General features: G+C 47.9%; 1 protein-coding gene across 2 annotated transcripts in view; it reads right to left on the bottom strand.

The window, feature by feature from the left end:
• LOC144153762 (N-acetylglucosamine-6-sulfatase-like) overlaps positions 1–17,012 on the bottom strand; it is a 134,521-nt gene that overhangs the window by 61,472 nt on the left and 56,037 nt on the right. The window contains exons 5-7 of one of the 2 annotated variants that reach the window (XM_077685473.1): positions 11,300–11,365; positions 10,140–10,238; positions 1,582–1,755 (exon numbers count right to left, since the gene is read on the bottom strand). In XM_077685473.1, the coding sequence (XP_077541599.1) occupies positions 1,582–1,755; positions 10,140–10,238; positions 11,300–11,365 (339 nt within the window). The remainder of the gene's footprint in view (positions 1–1,581; positions 1,756–10,139; positions 10,239–11,299; positions 11,366–17,012) is intronic. The other variant, XM_077685474.1, reaches the window with a different exon arrangement.

Raw genomic sequence — 17,012 nt, 5'->3', positions numbered from 1 at the left:
AGCATACCAACCACCCCCATCTCACATATTCTCAGATTCTAAGACGGCCGTACGAAATTTCGCTCGGGTGGTACATCTCGTTCCCTGCTCGCCAAATTCTACTATTCCGCCCTCTTTCGAACTAAATCATAATCCGGCACTGAACCCCCCGCCACGTGTGCTTTGGTGGAGAGGAAACGGCTCACCTAGGCGCTTGAGTACTCATTTACCGAGAACCAGGCAGGGACGTCTCACAACAGGGCGCACGAAACGCCAGTGAACACTTCCTTACTTTTAGCGACATTACCACACACTACCGCCTACAGTGGGTAGAACTACCGCCCCCTCACACGTCTGTTCCTTCACCCTTAGACAGATTATGGCGACAATTGCAAACCCATTCCCTCCCCACCAGACACGTCCTCCACAACATCTATCCCACATTATATCCCCACCCAAACTGCCGCGCATGTGGCGCTCGAGATTCCACGCCACGCGCAATTTGGGAATGCCCGTGTGTACTCCCGCTCCGTTTAGCCAACCCTCCCACTACCTGGCTGGAGGTGACCGGGAGCTCTTCGCCCGAGCTACAGCTCCTGACCGCCACTAGGGCTCAGGATTACCTGGCGCGCTTCCCTCACCTGAGGGACACTCGCTAGAGATGAGCCCCGCCAGAAATAATTATTACCTCGCTCTCTCTCAAACGGAAAAGGTTACCACACATACCTGTGGACTAATACCCCGCACAACCAAAATTATAGACGGCGGTAGAAGGCGCCCTGTTTTGAACGCTGCTCCCTATAGGCCCATGGCAGCGTGGAACACGCTCCAAGTGAAGCATAAAGTTTCGGCGTTGTAGCAGTGTTCAAGCACTGAGTACAAGCCATAGGAAAAGGTGTTAGATGAATAGAGGGAGAAAGAAAGAGAATGCTGACGAACACAAGTACCCGAAACTGTGAGCCGGAGGCCAGGTGCACCGAACGCACTTCCCATTATTTGCACCGCAGATTATAAAACATTAAGGACTGTAAATTAATTATGTGAACAACTAATGTGTAATAAGGACCTCCAAGAAGGGGCTATGGATAAACCTAGGCTCTATTGCGTTCGTAAACGTGCCACAAAATCTTGTCACACGTCGAATCTTGTTTTCCACCTAGCGACCATGGCCCAGGCAGCAACCCATCACTCCGCCCTCATCGACGCAGGGGGAAATGATCAGTCGCAGTGTTATCATTCATATGACTGACATTTTATGCTAAAAACCCGTTGAGCGATCGTTTTCTTCATCTACACAGATGAATTCGGTATTCCTTATTAAAAGTAGATCCACTTCCCAAGTCCCAGTGAATGTTTGAACACCAATATCGCGTATTTGAGTGTCTCAGAATTGGTAACCATCTTAGATCGCAGAGCGGCTTATGGAAATATATTGATGAGAGCGCCGGATGAGATCGCCTATGACAGTACCCCCTCACCGAACACTACAGCTGTAACAAGAAATGTACAATGCCTAGATACTGATGTCAGGGAACGTAATACCAGGTGCCTGGCTCCCTCAATGACATTAGGAACTCGGGACGTATTTATATCCGTACACACCCCATTTGCGCTGGAATTGAATGCCGGCGTCCTCGGTGCCTTCAAATCGGGGAATGCCCGCTTGTGCCTGGTGGCAGGTGTGAATGGCTGGTGCGGCGCTGGCGGGCTCAGCATCATGAAGAATGGACGCGATGGGTCCCGCCTTTTCTCCAGGAAGGAAAGGGCCTTGGCAGTCTGCAACAAGACCATCGTCAATGCAGCTACTAATGCTATCGAACACCCTACTTTAGCTGAGGGAAACTTCAAAAAGGCTTCTTTTATGCTGCTCCTATCCTCTAACCACTTATTCTTACTGAATCATGGGAGCAGCAATAAAACAATAATGAGCGATATGTATAGACACCGTCCATTTAAAAATAGTAGCGTACGTGCACTGACATCAATACAAGTGTTTATAGCGTACGCAGATAATAATGTATAAACCTTTTCATCCGTTAATCTTTGATAAGGTCAGAGCATGTTCTGGGCTGTGTTGTGCATGTGCAGTTTCATCTTCCTGTCGACTGCGCCAATTGTACAGCCGCTAGCACAGCCCAATAATAAAATGAAGCTCCCAGGACGAAGGAAATAAAAAGGTCTATACCGGCACGAAAAAAAAACGGCCGAAATCGCGCCCTGTGAAAGTGGACGTCCAGCGAAGCTTTTGTAAACTACTACACATGCTGACGTGGGAGGGTATGAAATGTTGCTCGTCGTCTCGGCAGGCTGGTAACTTGCGTTCGCCTTCTCTGGCTCCAGATCCCGACGCATACGCTCGCCCTCGGATGATGTCAACCCGCCTTTTCGCGAGCAGCATCGAGCCTAGTCTTTTCTCCGGACGCATAGGAGGGCCGCGGCCCCATTGTTCACAGGGACCTTAACGTCTATCGTGTGGTTTCGATGCTTGCTTTGTGGTTTTCTAACGAATACTGAACCCTGTGCTGGGGTTTTTAGCGCTGGGGTTCTTTGGTGAAAAATTCAGGATTCTGCCTAGCGTGACGCATGCGCTAGGCGTATTGGGCGAGAATTACTGCATCCTGCCTGTGATTTTTGTTTACGACACGAAAGTTTCCGACTAAGGAGAGGTGAACAGATTCGCTGTAAAAAAAATTTATACATTGTTCTGTCGGCGTTTACGTGTGGCTATTATGCGCCAAACTACACAGGAGTCTCTGTAGCTTGCAGGGCGCGTGCAGGTGCATGCAGAAGTATACTGAATCACTGCGTCGCGTATGGGCGCCGACGGGAACGAAATTAAGGAGCACCGGTCTAAGAGTGTGTTCGCACTGCCCCCGCTGCTCGACCTGGTATGTTTACTCGCCGCTCTGCTGGCGTGTCATAATTGGTGTGACGGTTTTGAAAGGGCAGCGCTGAGCTACAAAGGGGCGCTGTTTTCTTGCGCTCGCGGGCAACAGCGGCGACCGAACACGCCGCTGTTGAGCTGGAAGAAGCTACGCGCGCATGGAAGTGCCTTGTCGGGCGCTGCAAAGAGGCGCATAAAATTTTAAGCCGCGGAAGTTTGCCATGGAATGTGTTTGCGATATAATTCATTGTAAGCCGACAAAAAAATTGCCCTGCACAATATACAACGTACATTCACAGAAATTAGTGTTATTCGCGAAAAAAATCCCACTTCCAACCATGTCTTTTTTTTTTGTTTTACTCAATTTCTTGCTGCCACTCAGTTTAGGTCGGTTCTGAAAAAAAAAATGTCCATGCGGTGGATTTTTTCAGTGTTAAACAACGCTGTAAAGCAAGGTTGCAATCGTTGTCTTGCATTGCAGCGGGCCTCAAAGGGCGCATGTTTGATTGTCGCATTAAAACCGACATTGGTATTTTTAACGAGCATCTCCGATTTGTTAAAAAAAACGTTACAGTTTTGCACTACACCCTTTGGAACTATTATGTCGCTGCTAAGGCAATTAAAATATTATTTAGCTGATGCTTCGACATGCGCCGTTAAAAAAATTCAGCACCCTTCCCCTATGGGAGGAAGTTTCACCAGCGGAGCTGTGGTGCGTAATGTTATAGTCATCTTGGCGGCTAATTGTCATATAATTTGTTTCTTGATAGTTCCGGTACAACAACGGTCACAGCCGTGTTCTGTAACCGCACCGTAGGTGGCCATGTATTCATGTATTTAAAGCAGGCAGTAATTCCGTATCGTTTACAACTTCACTGTTTGCTAATAGCACAAACTTCGGAGCCGTGTTTTGTAATCATACTCTCTCCGTAGAAGGCCATGCTTCACTGCCAACAGGCAACGTGGGAAAGCAAGCCTAAAAAGACCAAACTTACACCGATTTTTGTTGATTGGCTTTTGCTAGTTGGTGTAAAGACAAACGCATTGCTGGATGACATTGCTGCGGGGTCAATAAAATCTGTCCTAAAATATGAAGGTTCTTACGAAGGATTTTATGAAGGATATTATGAAGGATGAAGGAAATATGAAGGATTTTAGGGCTTGTCAAGCTGCTTAGAGTGGCTTTTTCCCAACAAATCCACCATAAAAGTATGGATATTTTATGGAAATAAAGCAATTAAATTCCATGCTAGTACCTGGCTTGATGTCTTGATGAGTTTTATCCATTTATCCATACTGGGAACTGCTTATTTCGTGGTAGAAATGCCTGCTCCGGAAGGAGCGTGACGCGATACCAAAAGCCCAGCCCTACAATAGTTCCGCTGTTAAAAGGACCTTCAGCGCGAAAGTATATGCACTTATGTACTTATTCTGGAGGGTGCGTAAGCAGAAATATGCAACGTCCAGACCCTGGGAGTACCATTTACTTACATTTTCAGTACATAAAAACAATTTACATGTCTCGAAAACAAAAATTACACGAAAATTTCTTAGATGAATAATTTCCACGAAAATAATCGACATGTTACAAATTTATGTTCAATTCACACCTTCCGTTCAATATCGGGTGAGGGTGCCGTCCACCCTAATGGCTTTATGAATACTGCGGGGCACTGAGGCGTGCAGTTTCTCAGCGTACCCTATATTTTGGCGGTGGGCTTCCCATTCCGCCTTCATAGCCAGCAACAGATCACCGGTGGTCGCCGTGGTGAAGCAGAAATGAACAAAGTAGTATTTCATGGCTACCTAAAGGGGGGTTGACGTCGGCCCCATTCGGAGGCCACTCGTGCAGACACACACCGCGCTCTTCCAAGTAGCAGCTGAATGGTTTGAAGATGAGTACGGGGCTTCGATCTTGCTGTCGCTGAATTGGCAGTATGCGGCCGAGCTGAACAGGTGTGGGAAAGGGGGCCACGGCGGTCCCTCGTTATGGTCCCCCACACATTCACGGAACACCGGCCGCTGCCGAAGACCTGTTACACATAGTCGATATGAGCTAGAATCGTGTGGGTAGCGGATTGTCATAAATTCTGTATTTCTATAGTTTTGATAAAACAAGACTGACAACCGTTTTTAGTAACCAAACTCCCTCCCTAAAAATTCAGTCTTACGTTTCTCCGCGCACCCTAAATGGGAAACCGAGAAATATCCAGATTCCTTGTAAAACATATGCAAACCCGCTGGCAGTTGGAGGGAAAGAATAGTTCCAGCGGTAAGTAAATTGCGTGGTGTAATTATAGTGGGCGGAACTGTGGTATTCAATGCAAATGTATTGGCTGCATGACCAAGCTCCCATTGCGTGAGCTCGGAAGAGAAGCACCTCGACTGTCGTCTGCGCAAGAAGCTACAGTGAAATCTCAGTATAACGAACTACAGGGGACCGCGGGGACATTTTTCGTTATCCTGAAAGGTCTTTGTAGCAAAAATCGCAATAGTTAAGACAAAAGATAATTTTCAATGCCTAAAACGACCTTCCTGTACAGCAGTCCATTCTTGAAGTCATTTTTCACTAAAAATGCACAAGTGATCATGAAAAAATGTGCGTTTATTTAAAGTAGTCGGCAATTTTTTGCTGATGCGTGCAGCACAAGCTTCCCAGCACGAAGGGCTACAAATCTTCCATATTCCTGTGGACTGACTGAGTGGCCGTGCGGTTTTCCCCCGGAAATGTGCGGAGTTTACGTATTCTGTCCAGCACATCCACAGTCGTCACGTGCTCGTCGCAGTCTTAGAGTGTTCCCGCGACACCCTTAGAGGCATCGTCGTTCATGCCGTCCCATGCTGCCTTCTTCATCCTGAACGCTCACCCTCTGTAGAATGTCCTCTGTTTTCAGCTCCGCTGATGTTAGTGAAGATCTAGCCAGCCACCCGAGCAGTGGCGGAACGTAGAAACACTTGGGGTGGGGCCCGCACGTGTGGCCGCGGCTTTCTGGACGGAGTAGGCCACCCATGCTTCATTTTTTTTCTCTCCTCACCTTGTTTTTTTCTCTCTCGCATCGGCTCGCACATTCCCCGGAGCAAGTTGCAAGGCGTCCTCTTGTACACTTCGAATCGTGTTACGGCCGCCGGCCGAAAGCGGCAGTGGCGAAGGGGGTGGCTCGGTCAACTACTAGTAGCTGCACCCCCGCTTGCGAGTTGCCCATCGCGTCCTCCCCAAGGCGGTTGTATAAAAATTATACACCTCCTTGGTCCTCACACTGCTCGATGCTGCAGAGAGGGGGCAGTTGCTTAAGAGGGCAGGCCCACGTCGCATGAGTCAGCGTGTCCAGGGAGTAACCGAGGGGACAGTTGGCGGAAGCGAACTCAGAGGGACTGATCGTGTGGAGGAGAAAACAACTGACGTGGTAAGTGCTGTGGAGCGCCCGTTACAGGCGTTCCTGAAAGTTGGTAAGGAATGTGTGGATAGGGGCGATCGCAGGAGAGGCGGTGATGATCCGTGACTTCTCGATACGAGAGCAGTCAATCGCGGGCCGATCGAGCACCGTGGCGGGGAGAATAAGCGAAGCCAAGACGGCTAGTAAGTTCTCCGGCTGCTTTATCTGCCGCCTCGTAGGATTACGATTACAGAAAACGGCTGCAAATTTGGTGCTATTGAGTTCACAGTGAAGCTGTCAGCTGCTGTCAATACATGGCCATCTACGGGGGCAGTGCGGTTTCAAAAAACGGCCGTAACTATTGCCTTATCCAAACTATCGGGACACGAGTTACGTGAAAATTAGCGGCTAAGACAACATCAGGCGACATAGCTCCGATAACCACCGTTCTTCACAGGATAAAAGGGCGCCGAATTTTGTAACGCCGCGCGTGGAAGCATCAGCTAATTGTTATTTTCCGTGCCTTACCATCGACATAACATCGCTAAAGGGTGTGGCTCAAGCTGTCACGTTTTCGTAACTAATAGGAAGTGCTCGTTAAAAGTTACAACGTCGGTTTTAATGCGACGATCAAATATCCGCCCTGTGAGGCCCGCCGTAATAGAAACAACGATTGTATGTATTCTTTACAGCGGCCTTTAACAAGAAAAATTTTGGTGCATAGATATTTCTTTTTTAAATGCAGACCTGAACCGAGTGGCAGCAATATCTTGGGAGAAACTCTAAATCATACCCAGCTTTCTCGCTCAAAATGCCGACCTTTCAGAAACCTAGGAAAATGACTTCAGGAAAGTGAAATTTGACACAAAGCAGAAGGTCAACGTGGAGATTAAAATACTATAAGAACTTTCCAGGATTTTGAATATTTTATGTGCAATTTGCTGTCAAATGTTACTCCCCATGCATTTGTACGGGATAGTTTCCATGGCTCAGGAACCTAGCCACAAACCGTGCAAGACTTGAAACTTTGGCAAAGCAAGTTCTCATCCCCAATATTAGCAGCGCAAAGTAACTTTAAATAACGCTAAATAACTACAGAGTAATCGCTGTTGAAAGAACTGCCATGAGCGCGAAAGCTGCACATGTAAAAAACAATGTTTCTCATAAAAAATTTATTTCGCATAACAAACGTATCTTTGAATGTGGTTTGTATATTGTTCAGGGCAAGTTTGTTCCCGCGTACAACAAAACGCATATCATATCGCAAAATAAAGTCAAGTTGTATATTGTCCAGTGCAGGTTGTATATTGGCCAGGTCGTCGGATTACAAAAAAAAAATTGCCGCTTATTTGCTCCTTTCGTTGCAAGTGTCGTCAAAAGACGATAGTCTTTGTAGACATTTGCCAAGGAAATGCTGCCCTTTGCTTTCCCGCTCACCTCTCATGCTGTTCCTGTTCCGTCGCGCTCATACCAAGGTAAACACACTAAAGGCTTACTCAAGGCGATTTGAATTTACCGCGTTCCAATGCTACAGGCCGGGTTTCTCGATGCCAGCGCTACAGTACGGCGCAGACGCGCGTGAATCGAGCCGGCCAGCTTCAAGGTTTATAGAACCGCGTTGCCGTTCTCCACGTGCGTTCCAAGCAGAACGTGGAACTTAGCTAGTGGAACCTTTCGTTGCTGTTGCCGCGTGATTTCTCATATGCCGCCAGGAGGTGGCGCGGGCAACAGCAGGCGGCGGTTTTCTGCAGTAGATGTAGAATATCATTTGCTATTGAAGAACCATGCATCCATTAATTTTTTAATAAAGTAACACTGTAAATATCCCTTGTGTAATAATATTCGGTCATATATTCGCGTAATGTCTTGTTCATGTTCACCAAAGTTGACAAGTATGAACTTGTAAACCGGGCTTAAACGCTCACATTTGGCTCTGAGTATATAAGACTATTGCGCAGTATACATTTCACTTTGGCCGGGTGGCTGAATCGAGTCACAGACAGTCAGATAAAAAACGGCCGACACACTACAGATAGACCAAAATTTCTGGGTTTGAGTAGCCCAAGAAAGACTCTCGTCTTTAAAACTCGTCATATCGCCAACACGTGCTATCGCAAAACACAGCGGCTTACAATTTTATGCGTCCCTTTACAGCGCCCGACAAGTCATTTTTCCGAGCGCGTGTAGCTTCGTCAAGATCAACAGCGGCACATTCGGTTGCCGCTGATGCCTTGAGCGGCAATGCAACCAGCGCCCCTTTGTAGCTTAGCGCTATCCCTTGGAAAACCGTCACACCCAGTATGACACGCCAGCAGAGCGGTGATTAAACATATCAGATAGGGCGGCGGGGGCAGTGCGAACACACTCTTAGACGGCCTGCTCCTTGGTTCCCGTCGGTGCCTATACGCGGCGCAGCGATGCAGCTCGGCCAGCGCTCGCGTACTCCGTTTACTTCTGCGTGCACCTGTACATATCTTGTGCGTTACTTAAGGAGCTTTGAAAGGCGTGTGGGACCAGGAGCGTTGACCGTATGCTCTTGAAGGGTTGGGGGGTGGGAGGGGTCGGGTAGGAGTAGCCGCCAGGTGACGCCACACACTCCCCCACCTCTGCCGCCCCCGCCTCCATGTGGTGTCCCACGGGCAACGTCGTACCTACGTGGGCTGCGCCTAACACGCTATGTGGCAATGGACTTGTGGCGGTGTAGTTGAAAGCCAAGTCATTCGTTTGTTCAGGCGGGCCGGGCCAACTATGCCAGTTCGCCAACCACAACACATCGGGGTGGGGGTAAACCCAGCTATGAAAATTTATTCCGGCTTACCCTGGGTGGCCACGTACATGACTTTCTTAACCGAAAGTCGCGCGAGCTCTGGTCGCGGTGACTTGTATTACGTCTGACCAGTAGTTAGTGCCTGGGCTGGTGATGGGCAAGACTGGAGCTGAGCACCCTCGGGAATAACAAGGAGCCTTTGTGCGATTTAGCCTTGGGATAGTCTCTGCGTTTTCGGTTCTGGTGCGTGCACTCTGGGAACTCCACTGGAGGATGGTCGTCATCTTCAGGTCGCTCTTGCGCGGCCGTAGAGGCATTTCGATAACCCCTTGCGTTTTCTGAGTGGGTGACTATGGAATTATCCTTGTCCCTGCGATTCGGCAGGTGGGATCCAGTGGGCAGGTTGGCGCTTCGGGCAAACCCCATTTTATGATTTCAGCCCCGTACCCCAAGCAATGCTTTTTGCAGTTGGGAAGACAACCCCCTTCCATTCGGGTCACTGTAGCAAATACAATCAAGAGCCTCTCTCCTCCCGCCTTTACGTATTGCGTATGACCCTGCAAGGCATTTTGGGCCAACCCTGTCGCCGGCACACGCAATTGTGGCGATTATCGCATATCGCTAGGCTGAGTTGAATCCTTCCCCTCAGTTTCTCACAAACTGGATACTTATATGGATCGGCTTAACTTCCCGTGTGACTTTGTAGCAAATTGACTTCTTGTTTTAGTGTCTCGTTTTTTTAATTGGGTCTTGATATTCGTAGCCCGCAGCGAGACGTACAGTAGTAAGGCTGGCAGATAGAACATTGAAAACTAGCGGTAGCTTCCAAAAAACGTTTATGTTAAGAAGCGCGTTTAAACACGGAGGAAGTGATTGTTCTGCAACAAGAAGCAACGAAAATACTTTTGAATAAAAATGCACAACGTCCATATGTGCTACCAGGCACATTTGGCGGCATGCTTTGCGAGGTTTTCTGTGAGAACGCTGTTAAATATTGGCTAAGAACGTAATTTTCATTTCAATTCATGCCATTTACCTGCTCGAGAGTATGAAGAATAGCTGCGAAACTCAGAAGAAACTGTTCCATGGTAACTGTGCTAAAGCCACGAGCAAGTATGAGAAGGTGGCTTCTTACCATCACGTCCGTGAGGTAGTCCTTGTTGGGGTCGTCACCGTGCTTTTCAGCCACGCCGTTCACCGAGAGGGTGTAGTTGTAGTAGACAGAGTTGCCCACCTGTGTATAACAATGCCAGCTAAGCACAAAAAAAATGAAGGCCCCGCCGCAGCAGCATACACGCGTATACTCTGTCTTTTTGAAATTGTCGGCTTCGCGGGCTCTATTTACTTTGGGAAGGAACATTATGCAGCTATGACTTGACGTCGCGAAATATTAAATGGACACTGAATTGCGTAACGATAACGTATAATAATATAATAATTGCCAATTTACGGACAGGAATGATAAAGGCGATGATGTGGTCAGTCGTTAAACGGGTGACTAAACGCTAAAAAGATATAATTGTGCAGCTTTTAATATAAAACGCAAAAGAAACAATAGCGAAAGATAAAAGATGGGTACAAAAAGATAACTTGCAAGTGTCCGCGTGCACCAAAATATAAATTTATTTGCACAGAGTGATACTATAGAGTCTTTTGCACATTTCCTTCAAGGAATTGTGGCAGCACTTATTGTCACGGAATTAGAACGAATGTGCAATACTGTTGGTTTAATTTTACGCTTGCAAGTAGTACAGGCGATACACAACAACTAGGCTTGCTTAAGCGGTTGTAGCTGAGGCTGCCTCTCTGTGAAATAGGGGTTGGGGTTCCCTGTTTCGGGTACTTTTTGTAATATGCCAAGTGACCAACTCCAAAAAGCAGTCGCTTGTGTAATTAAGCAGATTACCCCAATAGGGAGCGTCGAAGTAACTTTTTACGAGACAATACCTTCTGAGTGTGAGCTCCCACGTGGTTCACATAGACAATACCACAAGCCTTCAAACCGTAATCGCGACTAATGACATGCAAATCAGCTGGTGAATGTGCGCGTCATCAATTAAGAGTTCCTTGAAATAAGTTCCATACACGCACAGGGGAGTCATTGCAACCTTGTTGCAACGCTCTTCACCATTCAACGCTCAACTCAATGTGCCCAGAAGTTACGTCAGGCAACTAATTCGGCTTCACCAAGCCGTTGCTCATTTCATCATATGTGGGGCAGTATGCTGTGCACGCGTGCACGTCTAAGCTAACGACCCAAAGAGCACTTTCGTAATGAGGACGCAAATAACTTACCAAACCTGCCCAGTGGTCCCAGCCCACGGGGACGTGTTCAACGCCACCTGCCCGCTTGTAGCCATACTGTAATGTGGTGCACAAACACAAATCAGGGTGACCATAAACATTAATGCAAACGAAGGCAGCCACACTGTCCTGGCCGAGTGGTTAACAACCAAGAAAACGGCAAAGTAATCACGGGAATGTGAGCCGACTTGCAACTGTTGCTGTTGGCCTGTAGTACAAACATTCGATTATTCGTCAGTGATTCCGTATGGACAATACTCTGCGTAGTTACACGGAAAAGTATGGTTGATCCCTCTTTCATACGAATCGGTAAAAAATGAAAGTGAAGGGTGCCTTAACAGGAGCAGTTAAATGTTAATGGGACAGACAACCGATTTTTGTCGAGTATATATTCTGTATCCTAAATGAAAGGACATCACGTAAAGCACCTTGACGAGAAACGGTTTTGCCGATAACGCCTTTGAACTTTTTCAATCGAAATTTTTAGATCTACGAGCCGTATGTGTCCCTCCCAAAAATATTGCTGGCATCCATGACATTGAGTAGATCGGCAAAATACTTTTGTCTGTATGCGAAATGAAAAACGATATTTAAAAATGTCAACCAGGCTGTGGCCTAGTTAATCACGTTTAAGAACTGGGAACATGATGACCAAGAAAGCCAACCCTTATTCATGATTCTCTGTTCGTGCTCCACACGACCGCTGGCGCGAGGTTCCACCGAACGGAAAAATGGCGCCCTATTTGCCTTCTCTGCAAGCTATGTGTAAACTTTAAACTGCCCTTGCCACGTGGGCCTTCTTTCTTCTCAGAAAACCGCTCACGCTTTCCCCTCTCCCCTTCCCATTCCCATTTTCTCTGTCCCTCTCCGACTGCTTTTATTTACAGTTAGGAAAAGCGGGAACAATACTTGGACAAGGAAGAAGACAGGATAGAGCGCTCCGTCCTGTCTTCCTCCTTGTTCAAGCATTGTTCGCGCTTTTCCTAACATTAACTTTTCACAACACGCCCAACTCGCAGTCCTGCTTTTGCTACCCTTAAGTCGATGCTAGCTATCCATTATTATCTCTTCGCTCCTTTTCCGATTCCCACTACGTCTCTAACTCACCTGCCCTTTCCGCTGTTTCCTCTTCCGCTCGGCAATTTGGATTTCCTCTCCTCCTCGTTTCCTCACCCCGCTCTAACTCCTACCTTTTCCCTTCCCCCACTCTCCCTTCTAAACCCAACTCTCTTCTCCTCAACTTTGATGCCCCCTCACGTTTTCTTCTCTTCCCTTTATTCTCCACTGCGCTTCCCCACTCCTTTGATCTCCTGAACCTCATGTATTATAACTCCTTCTTCCTCTCTCACTTCCTCCCGCCTTTCTCTCTCTTCCGTGTCGCACGCACTTCCTGCAATATCCCCTTCAGTCAATTCTCTTCCCCAAATGATGTCGCCTTCTCTTCCACCCCGCAGCTACGCACGGCCACATTAGTTAAAGGAGCCATGAAGACAAAATAAAAGTGTGTAGTATTCGAAGGATTTCGTGTTTTATAGCGCCCCCAGCGCTTGTCCGAGTGCAAACGATGCTTTATTCACTGAGAAATTCCTTAAGTTAAAATTTTGATTTGCGCGCTAAATCGTGCGTTTTCGTGGTATGCAATGACATCACGGGGAACCGGCTGCTCTGCAACCGATTTGGACACGGCCGGGCTAGAGCGGCTGCGCGCTTGAAAGCCTTGTTTACCGTTAGTGAAACTAGATAGCCCCACCATACCGTGGCAAGCCGTTTTCTGCCTTTGGTTTGTTTTTTGACCGTGTTTAAACCTGGTTGGTTTTTGTTCAGGGTGAAAATGAATGAAACAGAGTGCTCGCTCGACAAATATGAGCACGTAAGACACCGTTGCTTGCGTCATTCGGCCATGCCGTCTGAGACAACCCCAAAGCCCCGCAGTCCTGTGCAGCTAAACTGCAGTGAACTAGAATAGGTAACTAAACGAAGCATTGTGCACGCACTACCAAAAGTAGTACGCGTCGGTACTTCTATGTTTACTTGTGCTTTCGTAAGTTCTTATGTTTGTCCCACCATTCTTAGGGCTTTAAAAAGAATGTGTCCTAAATTTAAGCGCAAATAGCTCGTTCGGGAAGCTTATAACATTTGCATAATTTGCATTTGCTTTTGCCGCCTTCCGCCAATTGCAGAGCTACTTGGTATGACATCATACGTTCTGTTGCGGGAAATGAGCTAGTGGGTCGCATGGCCGTTCCCTTTTTCCTAATTATGTATCTTATTTTTATTTGAGCGAAGTTTACGTTAAAAGTGGTGTCAGTATGATTCTAACGAGGCAATCTTTTGAACCAAACAAACTCGTGTTCTCTCTTCATGGCTCCTTCAAGTACAAATTCTCACTCTCCTACTGCAACCTCATCAATTTCTATACCTCAACTGCGCCTCCCTTCCATTACCTTTCCTGTCTTATCTCTTCTGTTTTCCTTTCCCCTTTTTCAGTTTTCCCACGTCTTTACCGTCCCGCCCCACACCTGTTCGCCTCTCCCTCATTTACTCTCATCACTATCACAAATTCTCATTTGCCTCTACAACTCTTTCTTCCCCTACCTCATTATTTTTTCTTAAATCCAGTATTCATTCTGCCATCCCCTTAATTCCATTCTGAGGTGTCCCTTCCCGACCTCCACTACACTTTTCCCCACCCACCTACCTTTCCCGACACCACACTGATTCGCCACCACTTTTTATCCTCAGCTTTCCGATAACCACTTTTCCTGTGGACTATCCTGGGTACCCGTTTAGTTCTTTCCACACTCCTCGTCCCCTGTCTTGAGCTGTCCTCTAATTTGATCACCGATTCTCCTGCTACTAACCTCTTCCCAATGCTTCCCAGTCTCTTACATTCCCTACTTCAGTCAATATATGCACCTTCTACTTCACCTTCCTTGAACAGTTTCAACTAGCGCACGCTCGGCACGCACACAGGAAGAATAGATTAAACCACGGCACTGACTCGCAATTGACATTATGTTAGAATGGGCGCAAACCTAAATGCTACCCACATAATACCCATGCAAGCGCACACCATACAGGCTACGCAAACATTCGTGATTTTTTTTCTACACGTGCCAAGCACCAACCACATACGCGGCTAAATTGGATTATTTTTTTGGCAGAGAGCGCTCTACAAATACAAACTTACTTTCTTGTAAACGAAGCGACGGCACACTGTCCGAAGTCACACTGTCCATAAACCCTCTGTCCTTTTTCTTATATTTTACGCCTCCATGAGTGAGCGCTTCCTTGTAAGAACGCGTTTGCTCTAATAACCTAACATTGACACTTTCGTGACCACGCTGACTGGTCTTCCCTATATACCCTTGACCACATGTAAATTGAAAAAGGTAGATGGCATCCGTTTGGCAAAATACAAACGGGGACACGAGGTTCCCCCCTCAAGTATATCTGGCGCTGCGCGACAAGCCTTTATCCTTTATATCTACGGTTCCGCAAATTTTGGGCACTCTCCTGGGTGCTGAAAAAATCACATTCGCACAAAAGCGACCCGCAACATTCTGCAAACCATGAGACATTCGGTGAACATAAGGAAGTACCGCCTGTTGCTTACGGGAAGCCGTACCCGAGTCGAGTTCTGTCGCATCCGTCATGCTAGTGGTAGCATGGTGGCCGAGTAAGGCCAGCAAAAGGTTGCTGCCTTGGTGATGACGTCACAAACCCGAAGGCAAACTTTACTGGTTTACCGCATGGCGAAAGATGAGCCGAAGAAATACAGGAACAATGCCCTCACAGGCGAGGTTTCACTGCAGCAGTTGAGCAGAGTTACAGCATTTATTTACTGCTCCAACAGGAATGAACTTCAGTGCTTAGGGGCTCTTATTTATACCCAAAGTGCTAACGGTCAAACAAGCGTTTCCTCTGGTTTTTGCACACGGCGCGACGTGGTACAGACGCAGAAAACGCTCTTTCCCGAGTTCGTGAGGGGTCGGTAGTAGTGGCGCACCCTGAGTCCGAGAGAGGGGAGGAGGAGAGTCTCCGCAACGGTGTCTGCGTCCTTCGGGAAAGTCTGTGCGTGCCGCGTCGGCGGCCGCCGAAGTTTCAATCCGCAGACAGGGAGGCGCCAGTGATTTGGCCTTTCCCAGGCACGTTGCGCCGCGTTGGGATCCGTTGGCTGTCGCTGCAAGCTTGGTCACCGACAGAGAGGCGCCCACTCGAAAGGCGCAAGTAGTGCAGGCTCCGCCACAAAACAGAAGAGTGCTGCACGAAGCTTGCAGCACAGCTGCGCGCTGAGTCGTAACACGCTGGCAATTTCTTCTCCTCCGGTACTTTATCATCACGCAGTGTGCATGTGCCCATCCATTCGGAAGGCCGTCACATTTTAACCTTAGCAGCTGTTACGATTCAGCACGCCGCTACACTACGTGCGCGTGCTGCAAGTTTTGTGTAGTCCAAGCAAGCTCGTTGAGCTTTACGGCGACGCCCTTGTGCTGTGCAAGAACGCCCCCCTTACTGGGACGTGTTAACTTACCACATGTGCCTGCCGCGTGGCGCCCGCTTGCGGTGGCTCAGCCTTGAGACTTGAAACTGCCAGCGGACACCGCTCGCCGCGATCTCCTCTCTCCGTTTCTTAGTCTCAACGTGCGCCGCTACTGCCGGCCCTCACGAACTGAGGAAGGAGTAGTTGTGTGCGTCGGTACGTGCAAAGCACTAAGAAAGCTGTTTGACCGTTAGCACTTCATGGATAAATGCGCCGTTCCTTCGATCGCATAATGCATTCGATTGACAGCATCGGATCGTTTCGTTCGAGCCTTGAGTAAGCTGGCCCGGAAGGGTGATATTCCTGCATCGGCGATGATCATCTCTAGCAAAGCAGTAAACCAGTTGTTTTGCCTTCGGCTTTTTGTCGTCATCACGAAGGCATCAGGTCTTGCCGTCCGCTCGTCCACCACGCTACCACTACATGACGGAGGCGACGGAGCCCGGTCCGGGCACGCCTTTGCCAATGTAACACGGCTTATTGGACAAACTAGTGCCTATTGGTTTTTAGAACACCGTGCGGGCAGCAAATGCGAAAAGGCAATGCTGTTCTTGTTCGGAGATAAGCCCACAAGAGAAATTATCTTGGCACAAAAAAAATACAAGGAGAAAAAGTGGAGTGCTGGATCAGTGCGTCTTCGCTTCATTTACACAAAAGTGGGTTTCTATGTTTAGAACCCTCTTTCTCATGAAAAAGAAGCGTGTTCAGCCGCACATGTGGTTGGTGCTTCGCATGTGTGAGAACGGAAACAGAAACACGAGTGTTTGCGACGTGTGTCTGATGTACGGTCACATGGGTATAATGTTGTTACTACTTACGTTTCTGTCAGTTGTAATTAAAAATTGAGTGGCTAGTCAGCGCTGTGGTTTCATCTATATTCTTCCTTGGTCCGCGTCAATTTTGCGTTAGTTAAGGATGTTGAATAGCCCATAGCACCTAGCCCAGTGGTCGATCCTCCTCGTCGTTCCCTTCCCAGTCCTAGTCTCATAAACGTTCCCGCTAGCCTAGTTTCCATTTCCTGATCTCACCCTCCATTGCGGTATCCAACTTGGAATCTATGTTGCCCTTTCTGGAAGCTTTCCGCGTAAATAGCCACCTAAGAATTCTCCGCAGTAAGCAATTTAACAGGCATCAGGCCCATAACATATCTGGCTCCCGCGA

Source organism: Haemaphysalis longicornis, unplaced genomic scaffold (genome assembly GCF_048455015.1).
Source record: "Haemaphysalis longicornis isolate Haplotype H1 unplaced genomic scaffold, Haemaphysalis longicornis Haplotype H1 scaffold_9, whole genome shotgun sequence".
NCBI classification, from domain to species: Eukaryota; Metazoa; Arthropoda; class Arachnida; order Ixodida; family Ixodidae; genus Haemaphysalis; species Haemaphysalis longicornis.
Note: the sequence above shows the minus strand (reverse complement) of the source record. Positions and strands in the feature narration are given on the sequence as shown.